The 18,043-nt window shown below is 39.6% G+C and overlaps 1 protein-coding gene across 1 annotated transcript in view; it reads left to right on the forward strand.

Moving 5' to 3' along the window:
• The window catches only part of TMC1 (transmembrane channel like 1), an 84,561-nt gene that overhangs the window by 13,279 nt on the left and 53,239 nt on the right, over positions 1-18,043 (forward strand). Inside the window, exon 2 of the mRNA XM_032097430.1 lies at positions 12,203-12,371. Within this exon, the coding sequence (XP_031953321.1) occupies positions 12,338-12,371 (34 nt within the window). The 5' untranslated portion in view covers positions 12,203-12,337. The remainder of the gene's footprint in view (positions 1-12,202; positions 12,372-18,043) is intronic.

Consider the following 18,043-nt stretch of genomic DNA (forward strand, 5'->3'; position numbering starts at 1 on the left):
AGCTTGCTTCTCGCCCTCCTCACTGCTGCAAGGATCTTGAACGGCACCATTTCATGGTCACTTCAGCCCAGCCTGCCCTTGAGCTTCGCCTTTCTCGTCAGGCCCTCCTTGTTGGTGAGAACAAGGCCCAGCATAGCACCTCTCCTTGTTGGCCTTTCTCTCGCTTGGAGAAGGCAGTTGTGACCAGTGTATGCTAGGAACCTCCTGGATTGCCCGTGCGCTGCTGTAGTGCCCCTACAACAGATGTCAGGGTGTTTGAAGTCCCCCACGAGGACCAGGGCTTCTGAATGCAAGTCTGCTCCTCTCTGTCTGTAGAGGGCCTCATCCACCTTCTGTTGCTGGTCAGACAGTCTGTAGCAGACCTGCACTATAATGTCACCTGTCCCTGCCCTCCCTTTAATCCTGACCCATAAACTCTCAGATGGTCCCTCATCCATGCCCAGGCAGAGCTCTGTGCACTCCATTGGGTCACTGACATGAAGGGAGACATGCCCTCCTCACCTCCACTGCCTGTCCTTCCTAAACAGCCTGTTTACTTCCATTCCAACACTTGAAACACAGAAGTCATCCCCCTCCATCTCTGTGATTCCAGTAAGATCATAGTCCTGCAGGCATGTGCATGTAATTCCTCTTGTTTATTCCCCATGTTGTGTGCATTTGCATAGAGGCATTTAGATATGACTCCCTATGAAGCTGACTTGCTAACTGCAGTGGCTGGAATTCTTTTGAACTGTCTTAGCTCTCCTGCTGACCTGTGATCCCTCTCTAGTCTGTGAGCATCTGTTGCTGGTCCTGGCACAAAACTGGTAGGAGTGGGATGGATTGAGGTTCCCCTCTTCTGGCAACTTTAGTTTAAAGCAACACCACTCCTCCCCACACCACTGCTTTGTTTCTCTGTCTTAAATTGATGACTTGTGTTTAGATGAAGGCAATGAAAAATATTCTTTATAATTAATGATGAAAATTTAAAGAGTATTTAAGCCTTCAGCAAGACCTTATTATTAACATGAAAAAATGAAAAGGACAAGACAGGATATGTTGTGTAAAGGAGTTTGGAAGAAACACTATACTTGACAAAAACCCTCATCCCCTCTCCAATCTTTTTATTGATTCACTACATGAAGCTCAAAATTCAAGAAATACTTGAATTTTATGAGCATTTTAATGTCAGTTTCTTCATTAAAGGTATCAGATCTCATTGGAAAGGTTTGGTGAAGCTTGGGGATGCTCCAGTGCTACCTCTCCACATCCAGCTGGTTATGTGGCCAGATACTGCAGGCTGCATCTGAAGTGCTATGCTTCTGCCCATTTAACTATTTCAGTACAGCCCAACCACTGCTGCTCCACAGGAGAAAAAAATAATGGTCAGCTGTAATTTTGAACTCACTGATGTTGGTAAAAGAACACTCCCTAAGGAAGCACATCAAAATGCTGAATCCTGTCGGAAGACAAGAAGGGTTTGTGCATTCACAGCACAGTTATCCTCTGCTTGTCATGTTTCTGAAACACTTTCCTCTGTTAAGTCCTTGCTGACTCTGGTTTGCATGAACACTTTGACTAACTGAGTTCTGTAGCTTGTCCTGCTGAAGTGAAGAAACTTTAGTGGTTCAGTGTAGAGGCCACAAGGTTCATGAGCACCTTGGGGACTGTGGAGACCTCCAGGAACACTCATGCTGACTGCTTGGGAGATGCCTCGTTCCTGCACCTTCATTTTTAACATCACTAAAAGATTCAGATTTTGCTTTGTGTGCGAAAAGCCGCACACAGCATCCCGAAGGCAAGTAGGGCAGCAGGTGTTATGTGTCCTTGTCAACCCCAGGAAGAGTGTTACATATACTGGAGTGCCATCTACTGGCTCTTTTCCTCTGTAATAGGTTCGTAAAAGTAGCTGTACTTCTCTTAGAAGAACTTTTGTATTATCTCCTTCACGGTAGCTTTCACTCCCTGCTTTGCGTGTGTATGTTACTTTACCCAGGATTGTAGGGTAAGTTGCATCCCAAGGAGGATCCCTCACTTCTCCCACTGCATCCAGGACCCAGATCCCCAGAGACTTTCACCCAGCTCCTAGACTTACAAAGTATTTATGCTGGTATTCAGACAAACTATACATATCTCAGCATCCTAGTTCTTCCCTGGTAGTGGTTCTTCCCACTCCTTACCATTTCTGCTGCCTTTGAAGGTATCTTGGGAGAGAAGCTCAAGTGCCTCCACTGAAACATTCAAGCACTGTACACGTAAGTAATGGCAAAACAGTAAATCATAGAATCATAGAAATTGAACATCTCAGATCAGAAGATGCCCATAAGCATCACTGCTCCTCTCAGGACTAACCATAGAACTAAGAGAGTCATCCATAATCTCCTTGATTTCTGATAGATTTGGTGCGGTAACCACTTCCCAGGAAAGTATGTTTCAGTGACTGACAGTGCTTTCAGTGAGGAATCTTTTCCCAAAGACGAATCTGAACTTCTCTTAAGCAGCTTCATTCCCTTTCTTCATGTCCTATCACTGGTTCCCAGAGAGAGGAAGTCAGCATCTCCCTCTCCACTGCTCCCCTTCAATGGGGTCACACCCTGCCTTCTTTTCTCCAAGCTGAGTAAACCAAGTTACCTCAGTTGCTCCTCTTAAATGTTGCCCTTGAGTCCTTTCACCCTTAGCTTGGTCACCCTCCTCTGAAAATGCTCCAGAGTTTGATGTTCTTATATTGAGGTGCCCAGAACTGGACAAAAGATTTAAGATGAGGCCACGCCAGTGCAGTGTAGAATGGGACAATCACATGCCTAGACCAGCCAGTGATTCTGTGCTTGATGTATGCCTGGGAATAGTTGGCCCTCTTGGCTGCCAGGGGACACTGCTGATTCGTGTTCAACTTGCCACCAACCCAAATCCCCAAGTCTCTTTCTGTGGGGCTGCTTCCCTGCCTCTTTCCCCCCAGTTTGTATGTATACTCACCATTTTTCCATCTCAGATGCAGAATCCAGCACTTGCTCTTACTAAATTTCATGTGATTGGTGACTGCCCAGCTCTCTAGCCTATCCAGATCTCTCCCTAAGCCTCTCTACCCCCAAAGGAGTTCATAGTTCCTCCTAGTTTAGTATGGTAGGTAAAATTATTGAGTGAATTTACGTTTGATTCCTGTGTCTAGATACAGGATTTACAAAAAACATTAAAGAGCACTGGCCCTAAATGTCAGTTTGTTCTAACCCCACTTAATATAACCCTTTGAGCCCAACCCATTAGACAATTCCTCATCCAAAGTATCATTGACTTGTCCAGCTGTGTGCTGGCCAATTTATCCATAAGGATACTGCGAGAGACACCATCAAAAGCTTTGCTAAAATTAAAATCCCCACACATTTCCTGGCTTCCCTTAGTCAACTACATGGGTGACCTTGTCAAAAAAGGAAATTAACATAGTTAAGCAGCATTTTCCCTTTGTTAACCTGTGCTGGCTGCGACCAATGACTTTGTTGCCTCTCAAGTGTTTTTCAGTAACTCCCAGATCAACCTTCTCCATAATTTCAGCAGGCTGAAGTGAGACTGACAGGCCTGCAATAACCAGCCTTCCTTCTTTCCCTTCTTCAAAACTGGGGCATCATTTGCCAACTGCCAGTCCACTGGGACATCTCCAGACTCCCAAGATGTTGAAAGTAATGGAGGGAGACCATGCAATGCCATCAGCCAGCTCTCTCTGTACCCTGGAACAAACCCCCGTGGATCAATTTATGTGCATCCAGGTGAGGAAGCAAGTTTTGAACAAACTTGGAGTTGACAGAGAGTGTATCTTTCCCCCAGTCATGGTCTTCCAACACCAGACTCTGAGGGCACTAGGGCCCACCACCAGTGTTGAAGACAAGAGCTGAAAAAGGCTTTAATGTTTTTGCTTTGTCTGTGTTCCTATTTATGACCAGCCTTGTCAAGAACCAGACCAGTGTTGTGCCTGATTCTCCTTTAGCTTTTCAAATACTTATAAAGCCTTTTTTGTTGTCCTTCACAGTGCTGAGCAGCCTGAATTCCAACTGAACTTTGACTGCATGCATTTTCTCCGTACATGAGGAAACAGCATTGCTGTAATCCTCTTGTGTTGCCTGCTCTTGTTTTCAACATCCGTACACCTTCATTTTTTGCCTAAGTTCTGGAAACAGATCCCTGCTCAGCCAAGCTGGTGTTCTGCCCTGCTAGCCTGACTTCTGACACTTCGAAATTGCGTGCTCCTGCACTCATAAGAGATAACAGAAAAGCAACCAGCATTCATGGATCCAAGTAAATTCAAAACCGGATCCTCAGAGGACCTTACTAAGTAGCTCCTTCTGCACCGTGAAATCTTCTCTCCCTGTATCCTCTTTATTTTCTTTCCCCTTCATCCTTACACAAAGGGTCTCCACCATGTCATCTCCAGCTGCAAGAGCCATACATTCCAGACCCAGCTTTACATAAAATGCCACCCCTTCACCTTGCCTGCCCTGCCTATGTCTCCTTAGGGGGCTGTACCCCTCCAGCATGGCACCCCAGTCACAGGCACGGTTTGCTTTTGTCAGTGATGTTTTTTCTCTAGGACTGGGCCAAATCTTCTACCTTCTCCTGTATTTTCCTTGTATATCTTTACAGTCTTGAACAGAAGTCTTCTGATGGTAAGGATGGGAGTAACAGTCATAGATTTGAAGGGATGATACAGGTAAATAAATTTATATGACTGATTATTAGAGGAAAACTGGACTTTATTTAAAAAGAGGGGACAGGTGAATGGTAAGGTCAGTATATTTGAAAATACTTATTTACACGTGTCCACCTGTCCGTCTCTGTAGTTATGTCTGTCTTCTCTGTAGCAGATTGTTGGTACAAGTTGTTCCTGTAGTGGTGGGTTCACAAATTTTTTGGTAGGTGTTTATATCTTACAGCCATATTTAGGTTTTTGATTCATGTGCTGTTTGAATACATGGAGATGGAATTAAGTTTCTATTCTTTCTCCTGGATGGAAGGAGATATGGAATAAAGCATATAGATCTTCTTGCATATAGAATAAAGCATATAGATCTTCTCTAGCTCTTCTTCGCTTTGTCGAGTGGAAAAATTTGTGCATATAAGCATTCATTTACGGTTAGAAACACCAGCCAAAAAATAAGGTTTGCATGTCATAGCAGAAGTAAACCATTTCCAGAGCCTTTATCTCCTGTAGCTAGCTGCTCTTTGGGTGCTGCTTTGAAGTTATTTCCATACAATGAAGCAAAAGAGTGCATTTTTTATATCACTGACAGGTTGACCAAGAATGGTATTTTATCTCTACCATCCAAACGGTTGATTAATTTAGCTGTAACAGGTCATGGAAAGAACGGACATAACTGACACGATGCAGGATTAATGTAGTTTAATTTCATGCTCTCTCTTTTGCTGCTTTTAAGCAAACCATCTGTTGAGTGGTCCACTGCTTTCATAAGTAATGAGACTGTGATTTTCCTCTGATTCAGGTTTTGCTGTGAAGGGAGCTCTTGCATTAAGGTGCAGTTGGTTTGCATGCATTGCCCTCTGTTGATAGCTGAAACTGCAGATCTGCAGGAGAGGTCATAGAAAGACAGAATCACAGAATAAGCTGAGCTGGAAGAAACCCATCCAGATCATTTAATCCAACTTCTGGCCCTGCACAGGACATCCCGAGAATCACACTGTGTGCCTGAGAGAATTGTCCAAACACTGAACTCTGTCAAGCTTGGTTCTGTGACCACTTCCCTGGGGAGCCTGTACAGTGCTCAACAGCCCTCTGGGGGAAAACTTTTTCCTGATACACAACATAAACCTCCCTGACACAGCTTCATGCTGTTTTCTTGAGTCCTCTCACTGGTCACGAGAGTGAAGTACTTGCCCCTTTACTTCTTTTTGTGAGGATGTTGAAGACCACAATGATGTCTCTTCTCAGTCTCCTCCAGGCTGAACAAACCAAGTGACCTCAGCTGCTCCTCACACAGCTTCCCCTCAAGAACCATCACCATCCTTGTGGCCCTCCTTTGGACACTCTCTAACAGCCTAATGTTGGTTCTATACTGTGGCACCCAAAACTGCCCCCAGCACTCGAGGTGAGGCCACCCCAGTGCAGAGCACAGCGGGACAATCCCCTCCCTTGCCTGGCTGGTGATGCTGTCCCTGATGCCCCCAGGACAGGGTTGGCCCTCCTGGCTGCCAGGGCACTGCTGACCCATATTAAACTTTCCCTCAACCAGGACCCCCAGGTGCCTTTCTGCAGCACTGCTCTGCAGCCTCTCATTCCCCAGTCTATACACACAGCCAGGGTTACTTCATCCCAGGTGCAGAATCCAGCACTTGTCTTTGTTAAACTTCGCATGGTTGGGGATTGTACATCTCTCTATTTTGCCCTCAAAGGAGTTGACAGCCCTTCCATTTAGGGACATCTGCAAGTATTCCTTTGAGTCCTGTGTCCAAGTTGTTAATAAAAATCTTGAAGACCGCGGGGCCGAGGATGGAGTCCTGCACGTCCCCACTAGTGTCCCCACCAGAGTCTCATGTTACCCTATTCACTGGAGTTTTCCCCAGCAAATTGTAATCCAGTTTTGTCTGTTTGGCTCTCTGTCATCTGTGTGTGTGTGTACGTATGCATGTAAGTATGTATGTGTGTATGTATGTATCTATCCATCTATATAGAAGCTAGAGATATGACATATCATTCATCAACACTACCTATGCTTTTATCTTTGAACATTTTTACAAACACAATGATAGGCTTTTAAGGTTCTTGAAGGCTCTGTCCAGTCACTTCTCATTATTTTGATAGCCAAAGAATGATGGAAATAATAAAACAGTAATTTTTCTCTACTTCTGCATAAATGAGGAGCATTAAGTCAATTAATATAATTTGACAGGCATGAATATGTCTGTGTGGAAAACTGCAATTAATGTGTGAGTGTTGAATCATGTAATGAAAACAAGTATGTGCTAATAGAATTACAAAATTATTTCTCAGAATTTGGCTGAGAGGCCTTGGCCAGGACAGTGCAAAATGGCATGTTAACCACAGCAAATGGATAGTGATACCTCTGAGGCATCAAGAAGCTTTAGGAGGAAAAGAAAAGAAAGTTCTTTCCACGGCTCATACCCAGCTGTCTCATCTACTTTTGGGGATGATTAGAAGGGTGAGCCAGGGCTTGGAGTACCAGGAACACCAGAGATTTAAAATGTTAATTGAGGCATTTTATCTCAGTGGTGCTGGAGATCTTTGTGCTCAGGAACACAAGGCTGTGTTTTTCCCAAGGATCTTGTGTTGCTAAATGATGACACAATGCTGTTGTGTTAAGACACAAGGACAAGGGTATTCTGAAAAAACTCTTGCAAAATTACCTTTGTCTTCCTGCAAATACCAAAGCTTATGGGAAGAAAAGCTCACTAGCACGTCATAATGGTGCAGTTTTCTGCAATATTTTCAGAGTATTAGCTGATGATCTGAATTTTGTCCAAATCCTATCTTTGAGACAGGCTTTAGTGTCTATTACATCTAACCATGCTTTTTTCTCAAAGGATCTTTTATGTTGCAAATAATTCTTAACTTTTTAGCTTCAATTTTAGGGAGAATGTGATTTTATGGCTTCAAGCATGTAGTTCAAGCCTCAATTTGCGTGTCCAGGGTTTGAACACGTTGGTATTTTTCTAGTCATGGAAAAGATCTGGAGTTTCTCCATTGGGAGCAGCCACAACTAAGTAGTAAATGCAATTATTTGAGCAGTGTGCCCATTTGTCAGCAAAGCAGGTGCTAACAGCAGTCACACTGGAAGTCTCTGCTGGCAGTGTGTGCTGCTGGATTTTAATAAAGAAAGCAACTCTATTAATGGCCACTCACTCAGCCATTCATTTTGGGTAGAATAAAGACAAGAATACGATTCTAAGTAGAATTTTTTCATTCTAAGTAGCATTATCATTAGAGGAAATATATATATGTTTTTCTTCACATGAAATTCTCAAACACTTCCAGCTACAAATTTTCAGAAGTGGTGCAAAGAACAGAACATATGGATCTGTAGAAACGCTGCTAAATATCTCCTTTTCTAATTTAAAAAATAATTACAGAATTTTAGTGAATATTTAGTGAATATTTAGGATTATAAAGTGTTTTTTGATGTTTTAATAAGACATTCCAATTACTAATAGGGCAGGATAAATTCATTGATCAAGACCAATTTGGATAAATTCCTCTAAAACATATCACCCAAATTTATTGTCATTCACATCAATTGATCAGAATTTTTTTTAATGGCTTCTTTGTGAGACTTTTGATGTTTTTTCTCTCAAGCCAGTTCTTTTTTCTACCATGAGAATCTAATGAAAATTACATCCTGCTGTACTTTTAGGTTAAATTCCATTTTTTCAGAAAAACATGAAATACAGTGTTTCAGAAATGTCAGAGAAGTTACAAATGGCTTTACAAAGAGTAATTGTAAAAGTGTGTTGGAATTCCCTGTAGTTTTTTTGACTTAGTCGTTAAATTTCCTTTTCACCAGGGGCTTAGAGAACTCTACACAAATAAAGTCTGTCTACAAGAAGATTTAATCTGTAACTCTTTTCTCAGTCAATACCTGTGCAGCATCAGAATAATGTTACTTGTTTGGCATTCGTTATGTTTGGAATTCGTTATGTAACATAATGTTAATGTTTATGGCATTCCCTAATCAACAGCTGTACTCATTGACTTGGGAATTAATTAATATTCGAAAAGACTGTGAGTCAGATTTTGGAAGTTTCTGGCACGAAATTAATCAATCTGATTTGTCATCTGACTGTGCCTTTCACCCTTGCCAGAGTCAGTGTCACTTCCCTGCTCTGCTAGCACTGCTGCAGGCTGATGCCACTAGAGGAAGTTTTGACCCCTATCCTACCCCAGATGCTTCCTGGTGCAGTCTCCTGCTGCTCCCAGACATGATTGGCAAAATCATCCACTCAGCTGTGAAAAAGCTATAGGGATAGCTAAAGGGATAATGGGGGTCGTAGGCACAGACTTACCAGTTAATGCTGTTCAGACTCCTCTGAGTCATTCAAATGCAGAGTTAGGGAAAGATTGACATTAAGTAGTATATTAGAATGAAAAAAGCGTTTCTGCTAGCACAGTGACAGTGCCATGCGTTCACATTGTTTTCCTATCTACTTCCAGAGCTCCCTGATTTTATCATGTCCTTCAACAGGCAGAATATACATTTTGTGTGCCTCTAAAAAAAATGGCATTTTAAAATTCTGTCCTGAAGAGAGTAACCTTTAGCCAAGTCTGTCAGAAAATAATTTATTGCCCTAAGTTTTGGATTAAGTTTAGAAACAGAGGAAAAATTCACCTTGAAACATGTAAAAATCAGCATTCAGTGCATTTCATGGTTGTACAAAGTGTTTTTAGCTGCTATGTAGAAATATGAAGAAGGAAATTACAGTGGCTCTTTGTGCAAAGGTTGTGACACTGTAACTTAAAAGCCGTTTACAAGCAAAATCAACATTGCAGATTTACTGAGGCATTAATGTTTGCACAAAACATACTTAAGTTGTCATTCTTTGGTGTCATTGCTCTTTTGCTTGGGTAGATTTATCTGTTTGGCAGATGACTATCAAGTGGGTTATCACTTTAGCAGTATGCAGACCGGTATGCAGACCAGTACTTTCCACTTCTCCTTCATTATGGGCTTTCAGCTGAGTTAGAGATAGTTGTGTATCTCCATCCTCAGCTTTTGCCTGCCATGCATGCTTCAGCTCTTAGAATATATACTAAATGTTTTTGACAAAGAGATGCAGATTTGAACATAGGGAATAAAATGTGATGTGATTGCCAACAATGGAAACTTTCACAGTTTTCAACAAACTCAGTCAGGACTAAGGCCAATTCTCTAAACCTGCCTGCTCTAGGGCTATTTTGGTAATTTTTTATTTATTAATAGCATTCGGTATTGTTCTGGTTTCATTGCTATTGTATAGAGCTAAGTTAAAGTTGTTTGGGGTCTTTTTGTTTGTTTGGGTTTTAGTTTTATTTGGTTTGGTTTGGTTTTTTGGGGGGTTTTTCATTTTTTTGTCTTTCAAGCATTGTGTGCTGTAAAGAGAACCTAGTGTTAATGAAGACTGTTCTCAATCTCTGATTAGTATTTGAACTCCCAGGGTAAAGGGAAATCTAGCACGTATCTCCTTGCTGTGTTAGCTCCAGTGACAAGTCTGTCTTCAAAGGTTTGCAGCCTCTTCCTGTCTCCTGTCTCCTGACCCTGGCTGCCCTTTCCCACATCATGTCAAAATTTGACTAGCTCTTCTGTGCTAATACAATTGTTTGTGGACTGTGCTGTGGATGGGATCACTGCACTAAGCTGACTTAAGAAATTGATTATTTACTTTGATTAGTGATCCAGTGTGCAGCCGCACAGTGGCACATTGATGAGGGCAGCAAGTAGTGGAACTTAGAGAAACATTTGACTCTACAGCCACAAATATAAACTACAAACCAGACTGGAAACACTAACAAGTCGTACTCTGATAAAAGTACTTTATGAAATCTGATTGCTGACTGGGTCAGGACACCTTAAGAAACAAATGAAATGGAATGTGCAAGTGACATATGTCATAGCAACTGTTTACCCGCAGACTGCATTCAGACTGCATATATGACTTTAATTCTTTTGTTTATGTATCTTTTTAAATACTGCCTTTGCAGCTCTGATTTTCAAGTTTTGTCCTTTTTTTAGGGTAAGATTAATAAGTCAGCCCTCAATATATGTCCCTTTCCTTTTCATACATCCAGTAAAATATTTTTCAATGTGGCTAATAGACGTGAGTTTTATTAACTTTAAATTCTGAAGAAGGCTTATAGGACCAGTGCTATTGTCCCATTTTGACTGCAACTACAAAATATCTTGTTAGAATTTTTTGACTGTTTCTTTTTGCAAATGCTTGGGAATCCATGCTCATCATTCTTCCCAAGATGTTCTTCTTTCTGTTATTGAAGAAATACAGAAGTCTACCAAATGAATTTTTAGAACAGGATTATTACTTTTCTGAATACTTAAAACATAGTCTAACTAGGGATATTCAGCGATTATTTGAGTGCTTTCTTAAATTTCTTATTTTGCATTAGAAGTCTTTTCCAAGTATATAAAAACACAGGATCTAAGATGTTATGCAATGACTAATATAAGAATGCAGCAAAAGGAAATAATACTAGTTCAGAGAACATATTTTATAGCACAGGGACTCTTATAATTGTAAAGGCAAACTTAATCTCTTCAGGAATATTTCAAATGTGTGATTTTAATGTTCTAACAGAAATAGGCATATGTTTCAAAACAAAACAAACCTCAGCCCAACGCTAAAGTTTGAAAATGAAAAGGTAAAGTAGCTATCATCACTGGATTAGTTTCCAGGTAAACTTCCTCCAGACACCTGAATGACAGCTCCAAAGAAAAAAAATGGCTTTCATAGCTGTGAGTGTAAGAGGATCCAGAAACCACTGAGTAGCATCTGAGAAGGTAAGCTATTCTGCAGATGCTTACACCCTTTTTCAGCTGGATGACACTGAAAGAATTTCACATAAGGAGTTATGATGGAATCATCTAGTTAAATACAAATACTTAATGCAAGAATTGCATTTCATGTTCTATTTGTAACGTAGTCTTCCAGATTTTTACTTCCAAGCCTGACTTGTCTTGTAAACTACATTTTGTCTTTCTTTCACTGTTAATTTAAATAAAAGGCCAATCTGGGTAAAACTGGTAAATTTAGGGCATAATATCCGGAAGTGAGAGTCCTAATAGAACTGCAAGGAGATGCAAATGTAAACCAGCTGATATATCAGAATCTGGCTAATTTTGCTAAGACTTTTTAAATCAGTGTCAGGCTGTTCTATTAAACCTATGAAATTTAAGCATGTCTAAGGTAAAAACTCACTTTCCTGACAGAAAAATAATCTACGTATCTTCCTCCACATGCAGACCTGTAGGTTGGTATACAGCATGAGAGCATACTCATGTGGACATTGTGCAACCTCCTTCCTCAGTAAGGCACTTAAGCACTTAAATGTTAGTGTTAGTCATAAGTAAGTACATTGCAGAAGAGTTTTTTCAGCAATAATAATAAAGAAGGTGAATAACTTCTTTGATGCTTTTAATCCTAGCATGCCAAAGCTAAATAGTAAACTAAACATTCATGAAAGATTCATCACTTACGAAATTAGTATCTTCTTATATTTCAGTGGGTGAAACTTCACCAGCACCATCCATTCGGTGACAAAGAGGATGATATTGTGGTGTGCTTCATCTTGAACCACTCAGCCTCCAGACGCTCTCCTGTATAGAGAGCACCTGCAGCAGCCCTGTGAAATATCACAATGACCAAACAGGACAAGTCAACAGAAGGAAACGGTAATTACAAATATAATTATGCAACTTAAGCACATATTCATTTTCTGCATGTAGCTCAACAGTGTGCAAGTTTTGGTTTTTTCTACTTCTTTTTAATATAAAATCTTGTTAGTCACAATTCATTATCTTTTGTTCAATGATGTGTCTTATTTGGAATTTGCTAGTTGTAGCATGGTAGTGTGGCTTTCCACTGATTAGTAAATCAAAGGATTGTGACCACAGCCCTGTTACTTGTCTTACATTTATATGTGGTTTGTAGGAAAGACTAGGAAAACTGTGCTATTTTGTGGCTTCTCTAAGGTGCACAAAAACAATGCCTCCTTTTCTTATAGCTTTCAATATTTAGTATGAAATGTCGAACTTTCTTTACAGTAAGATTAACAATATTTCCATAGTGATACTATACTGTTCTAGATCTAAGAAAGGCTTTTGTAGGATAATAACGGCTAATGGCTTGTATTGGCAATGTGCAAGGCAAGTCTAATATGGGAAGTGCTCTCAGCTCTCATGAGCAGTACTACTCTTTCTAAAGCAACGATCTCTGTTGTATGCAACAAGCATGATATTTCTTATTGTCAGCATGGAAGAAAACTTCCAGGGGTCTTATTCTTTAGCTCTTGCTAAGTACCAGGGCTGGTACTACAAACCAGGTCTTTCTAGATTTTTAATCCATAATTGGAGCACTCAATAGTAAGAAAATATGTTCTACTACTATAGAAAATAGCAGAAGGGACTGCTGAGCATTTTGACAGAGTATAACACACCATTCATTTTAGAAGTCCATCCCATTTTCTTTCCTTTTATTGTCTGATCTCCTCTGTTATTTTTCTTCACCCCCATTTTTTTCTACAAGACCCTTTACTGACCAATTTAATTTTCAAGCAGTGTATGCTAATGGATCTCATTTTGACATAAGAGAATCACAGAATTTAATGCAGCATAGGCAAAATCCTTAATGGCTACAAAAGAATTTTTATCTCCATAAGAAACATTGTGAGCATGACCATAAAACATATATATTTTTATATGCATTTATAATGAACAAATTCTAAGACTAAAAGGGTTCTAAGTTTGCCATAAACATCTGCCTTTTACTTGAAAATAGCTGACTTGTATGGTGATTCTGTGACTTTATTATTAATTCAAATTATAGAGGATATAATTCCCATGGCAAGTCAATGCTGCACACTTTTTACCTGGAGAAGGTAAAGAATTTTGTTGCAGAATCATGATCACTCTTTGACACCTTTTTAAATGAACATTTATCTTGTATATATAATTTACAATAAAATCTAACAATCTTAATGACAGATACGCGTGTATTTGGAGATGAGATCATGTGAGTAAACTTAGGGCTGCATTCTGATTTCAGAACACTTGAAAAGTCTATTACAAGTAACTATGAGACACTTTCAGAATGCAGTTCTCAATCCACTTCTAACTTAAAAAGGTCCAAGGGCTGGAGTTATGCAGCACAGAGTTCAGGAACTAATCTAGTTGCAGTTTCTTTCCAGGAGGGTTTGTTTCATCACTGCTGATAGTCCTGAGGAATATTCTTGCAACACTTACAAATAATGCATTTTTGCTTTTTGATATCTTTATCACCAGTGAAACCATTCTTGGTTTGGTGATTCTTCTTGTGTCATAACATGCCTGCTGCTAAGTCTAAAGTAGTAGAAGCTGTATGGTTCATTATACTGAGTTCATGAATGTGAACTCATTGTTCCTGGCATCTCATACAGGAAAAGACAACCTTGGCCAAAAATCTTCAGAGTGGATTTCTGAAAGGGAGCGGTTGAAAAGTGCCTATTACCTTCTAAATATAGTAAAAAGAATATATGATGAGCTGGTCAGCTCTAGTTATCAACCTTTAAAGAGCCTTCTTCTCATGAGATAGCAAGAAATAAAATTGCCTTCAGATTCACTAAGAACATTTGTAACTTGAACATAAACTCTTTTCTCCATATTATCAAGTGTTCTTCCCATTTTAACAGTATTATTAGTGAATGACAATGAGCGAAATAAATCCCATTTCAGAACCAGAAAAGGCCAGACTGGTATGGTTTACTGCAGTCTCAGACTTCTCAGAGTGCACTGAACACTTAGTATTCTGACCCTAATTCTTGCAGTAAAGACTGCAACAAAAGTGAAAAATTGCCCACCACTACACCATTGTGTGATGGAGACCAAATGCAAGTGTCACGTCTCCTTGTTGTTTTATTGCAGTAACCAATGGATCCTGCAAGTTTGTAATCTCTCTAGCCTTGGATAAGGCAAAACACTCCGAGGTAGATCTTTGTCAGGCACAGGTAGGGGAACATAGGTGTATCCACAGAGATGGAGTAAGATACAGAGGCCTGGAAATTTTTGTGCATGTCTCCCTGAAGGGGGTGAAATACTGTGGGGCTTCTCACTCAGTTGTCTTCCTCCTCTACCTTTTGTAAGCTTTATAGCCGTAAAATCAGATTTGGCCTAAAATACTTGCACGGAAATCAAGCAATAAGCAACTTATTTATCCCTGAAGGGAAGATTAGCCTAGAAAAAGTCCTGACTCACAAACTGAGAGCCAGCTCAAACCTTGCTATGTGTGAGTACAGCCCAGAAGGAAACTGGGAAGAGGAGAATGTAATCAGATGATGTGCCCCATGCTAGCTACAGTGTCAACATGACCTATGTTAGATCAGTCTCTGTCCTTTCAGTAGAAAATCAGTAATTTTTTCTTACCAATTGAGAAAAAATGAGCTATTTATGGATGTGAATTGAATGGATTTCATTTGCTCCCTGTGGTGCCCAGGTGCAGTTTTCAAATACTGCGTGGGTTACAACTAGGTGGGCAAATTTTCTTTGCTGCAGAGCGGGAAAACTCATTTCCCCTGAGACAATTTCTGGAAACTCTTTAGCCATATAGGCTTTCAGGGCACAGCATGTACATTAGTAAGTCTTCCAAGATCCTGGTGTCATTATGACATTGTAGCATAAATATTCTGCCTACTTTAGTATTTTTGATATTGCCAATTTAGGTGGGAAAAATAAGCAATATATTAGACAGTTTCTGTGTAGCTGAATAGTAATTATATTTTACTTTATAAATTCATAGCTACTGCTGGTCAGGGTACATTTTTTGAGTTGTGTAATTTTTATTTTTGTTCATTGGAAGTAAAATTTGTGACACTTACTGGGAAAAACAGAGGAAAAATAAAGCATGGTCTCACATACTGAGTGCTATGGTTGCTCTATAAATGTAATTTTTATTTGAGATTTCTGTGTTTCAAGCTCTCATCTTTTGTGCCCAAGGTGGGCCAAGGTGTTCTTCCCAAAGTCTGGAAAGAGACTAAGAGGATGGGGTGTCTAGTGTTATGGTCTCAAATTTTGGATGTTGAAGTCTGCACTAATTCACTTTACAACATTCTGTGATATCTTGATATTTGATTTGTGGTGTATCTCACCAGAAGGGTGTTACTTCTAGTGATATTTATTGTTACAGAAGTGTTGTGAGATACTCTCATGTTTCAATGATCAGGAAGAATAATTTGGAAGTGTGCGTAAATATGTACAACTGAATATTACAAAACTCTTCCCTCTTTTTGACTAGTACTTAACAGGCATTTATTGTCTAATACAATCTTGCATTTCTGACATTTCCTTGTGTTGGACACTCGGTTTATTATCCATGTAGGCTGATGTCTTTCCAGCACTGAAAAGATGTGGTCCAATTCAGAGGAAAACACAGTAATTGCTTACAAGGCTCTGTTGGTAGATGATCCATTTAACTGGCTTGACAATTAATTAATAAAGTAGGAATTTATTTTATGACATATATAAAAAGTCACACAGCATTTTTTGATATACAGGTTACTTTGCATTCCACTGAATTTTTTGTAGCATCAAAATGCAGAGTTGCTTAGCAGCAGTCAGCTTTACACAGTAATAGTGGGAGCACAGATATTACAAGACTGGGCCATGTTGTACGAATTAGTTTCAAGAATTATTATCCCTCTCACAGTGAAAGATCCTGAAAACTATGTCAGTACAGAATAAGTTTTAAAAAATCCAAAGCATGAAATCCGGGTAGTAGCTTCTGATAGAAGGTGTATGAACAACTTGGGAAAACAAGGTAAGGATAAAACAATCCTTATGATCTACTAAATAGACACCTCATAGAACAAAGACTATGGTGTTAGCATTTTTTTCTGTCCTTCGTTTCCTCAGCAGCCAACATGTCAATGTTTGGAGCACTCTCCTGAGCTGTCTGATATTCTGCCTTGTGGCTGTGACTTGCAGGTTAGTCTGAGCCCATATTCAGGACACCATCTTTAAGTCTTGTAGTCTTATATATGGCTATAGTCTAAATAAGACTTCAGGTAAAATGATAGCTTACTTAGATTACACTATCACTGCCCTTAATCTAGAAAGATGAGAAAGTTTCCCTTAAACAGGTGTGAAAAAAAAAATAAGAAAGTGATTGGATTTCCTAGAGTAAAAGGACTTATGGACTATATCTTCAAACATACTTAATGATCTATATGCAAATACAGATCTTGTCATTAGGACAAGATGATGTATCCTGGAAGATGTAGAAGTTGAGCTTTTGCTCTGGGTCACACTAACTCAAGTTAGCTGAGTCAAAGGCTGCTATTAGACTATGAATATTAATGATGTGAAGATAAGGGGTTCTATCAACCCTCTTCTGGAAAAATTAGTAATTCTAGACAGTGCTTTCGTGATACTTAGTTATTTTTACAGGAGGATTCACTGAACTTTCGATAAGTGGGATCACATGATCTGTTTAAATATTCCCTCAATATATGATTTTCCCATATAGTGAGGATTTTGTTCCTGCAACGAATACTACCATTTAACTTCAACAATCCAAAGCATAAAATATGCATTTCATCTTTCTTTAGGATAACAATACAGGAACGTACTCCACTGTTTCTCTATGTTGTGGTTTATAGCAGAACATTTAAATTAACTGCTAAACTGCATTTAGATATAGTGTCATCATGAAGCATAATTTGTGTATTGTTAAAATGCTTCTGCGATAGTTCATTGAGACAGGCTTTCATGCAAGCACCTGAACTGCCCCATTGTGAACTGCCCAGCCTGTTCCTTTCCTCTTTGAAAAGTATCACGGAGTTTATGACCTGAAATAGCTTAATAATAATAATAATAATAATCATCATCATCATCATCATCATCATCATTAAAGATGGTAATAATAATGTTACATACGGTAATGTATATTTATCTCTTGTTACTCAAATACCCAGCCAGCTATCAACACTGGTCTTTATATATAAAGATATAAATAAATGCAAAACAGACACAAAAACCAGTTATTAATACAGCTTGTCTGAAATGCAAGTTGCCAGGGGTAGCTGTAGTGTGAATGCAGTGTGGGGTGGCTGTGTAGCTTACATGAACCCATGCACGTATGTGGTTCAGGACAATTCTCAGGGGTGGTAAAGATCATCCAGTCCCTCTCCTCAGTGATTTTTTTCTCTTCTAAGCAACATGAACTGCTATCACAACTGTCACAAGTCAGTAACTTTTAGTTCTACCTTGAGCTTGAGCAAAAAGCTCTCTGCATGCATCTATGTCCTAGCCAAAGACGTGGAAGAGGTCTCTTATTTTGTAGACACACTGGAATGAGAAGAACACACTTCTAACAG

This window comes from Corvus moneduloides, chromosome Z (genome assembly GCF_009650955.1).
Source record: "Corvus moneduloides isolate bCorMon1 chromosome Z, bCorMon1.pri, whole genome shotgun sequence".
NCBI lineage: Eukaryota > Metazoa > Chordata > Aves > Passeriformes > Corvidae > Corvus > Corvus moneduloides.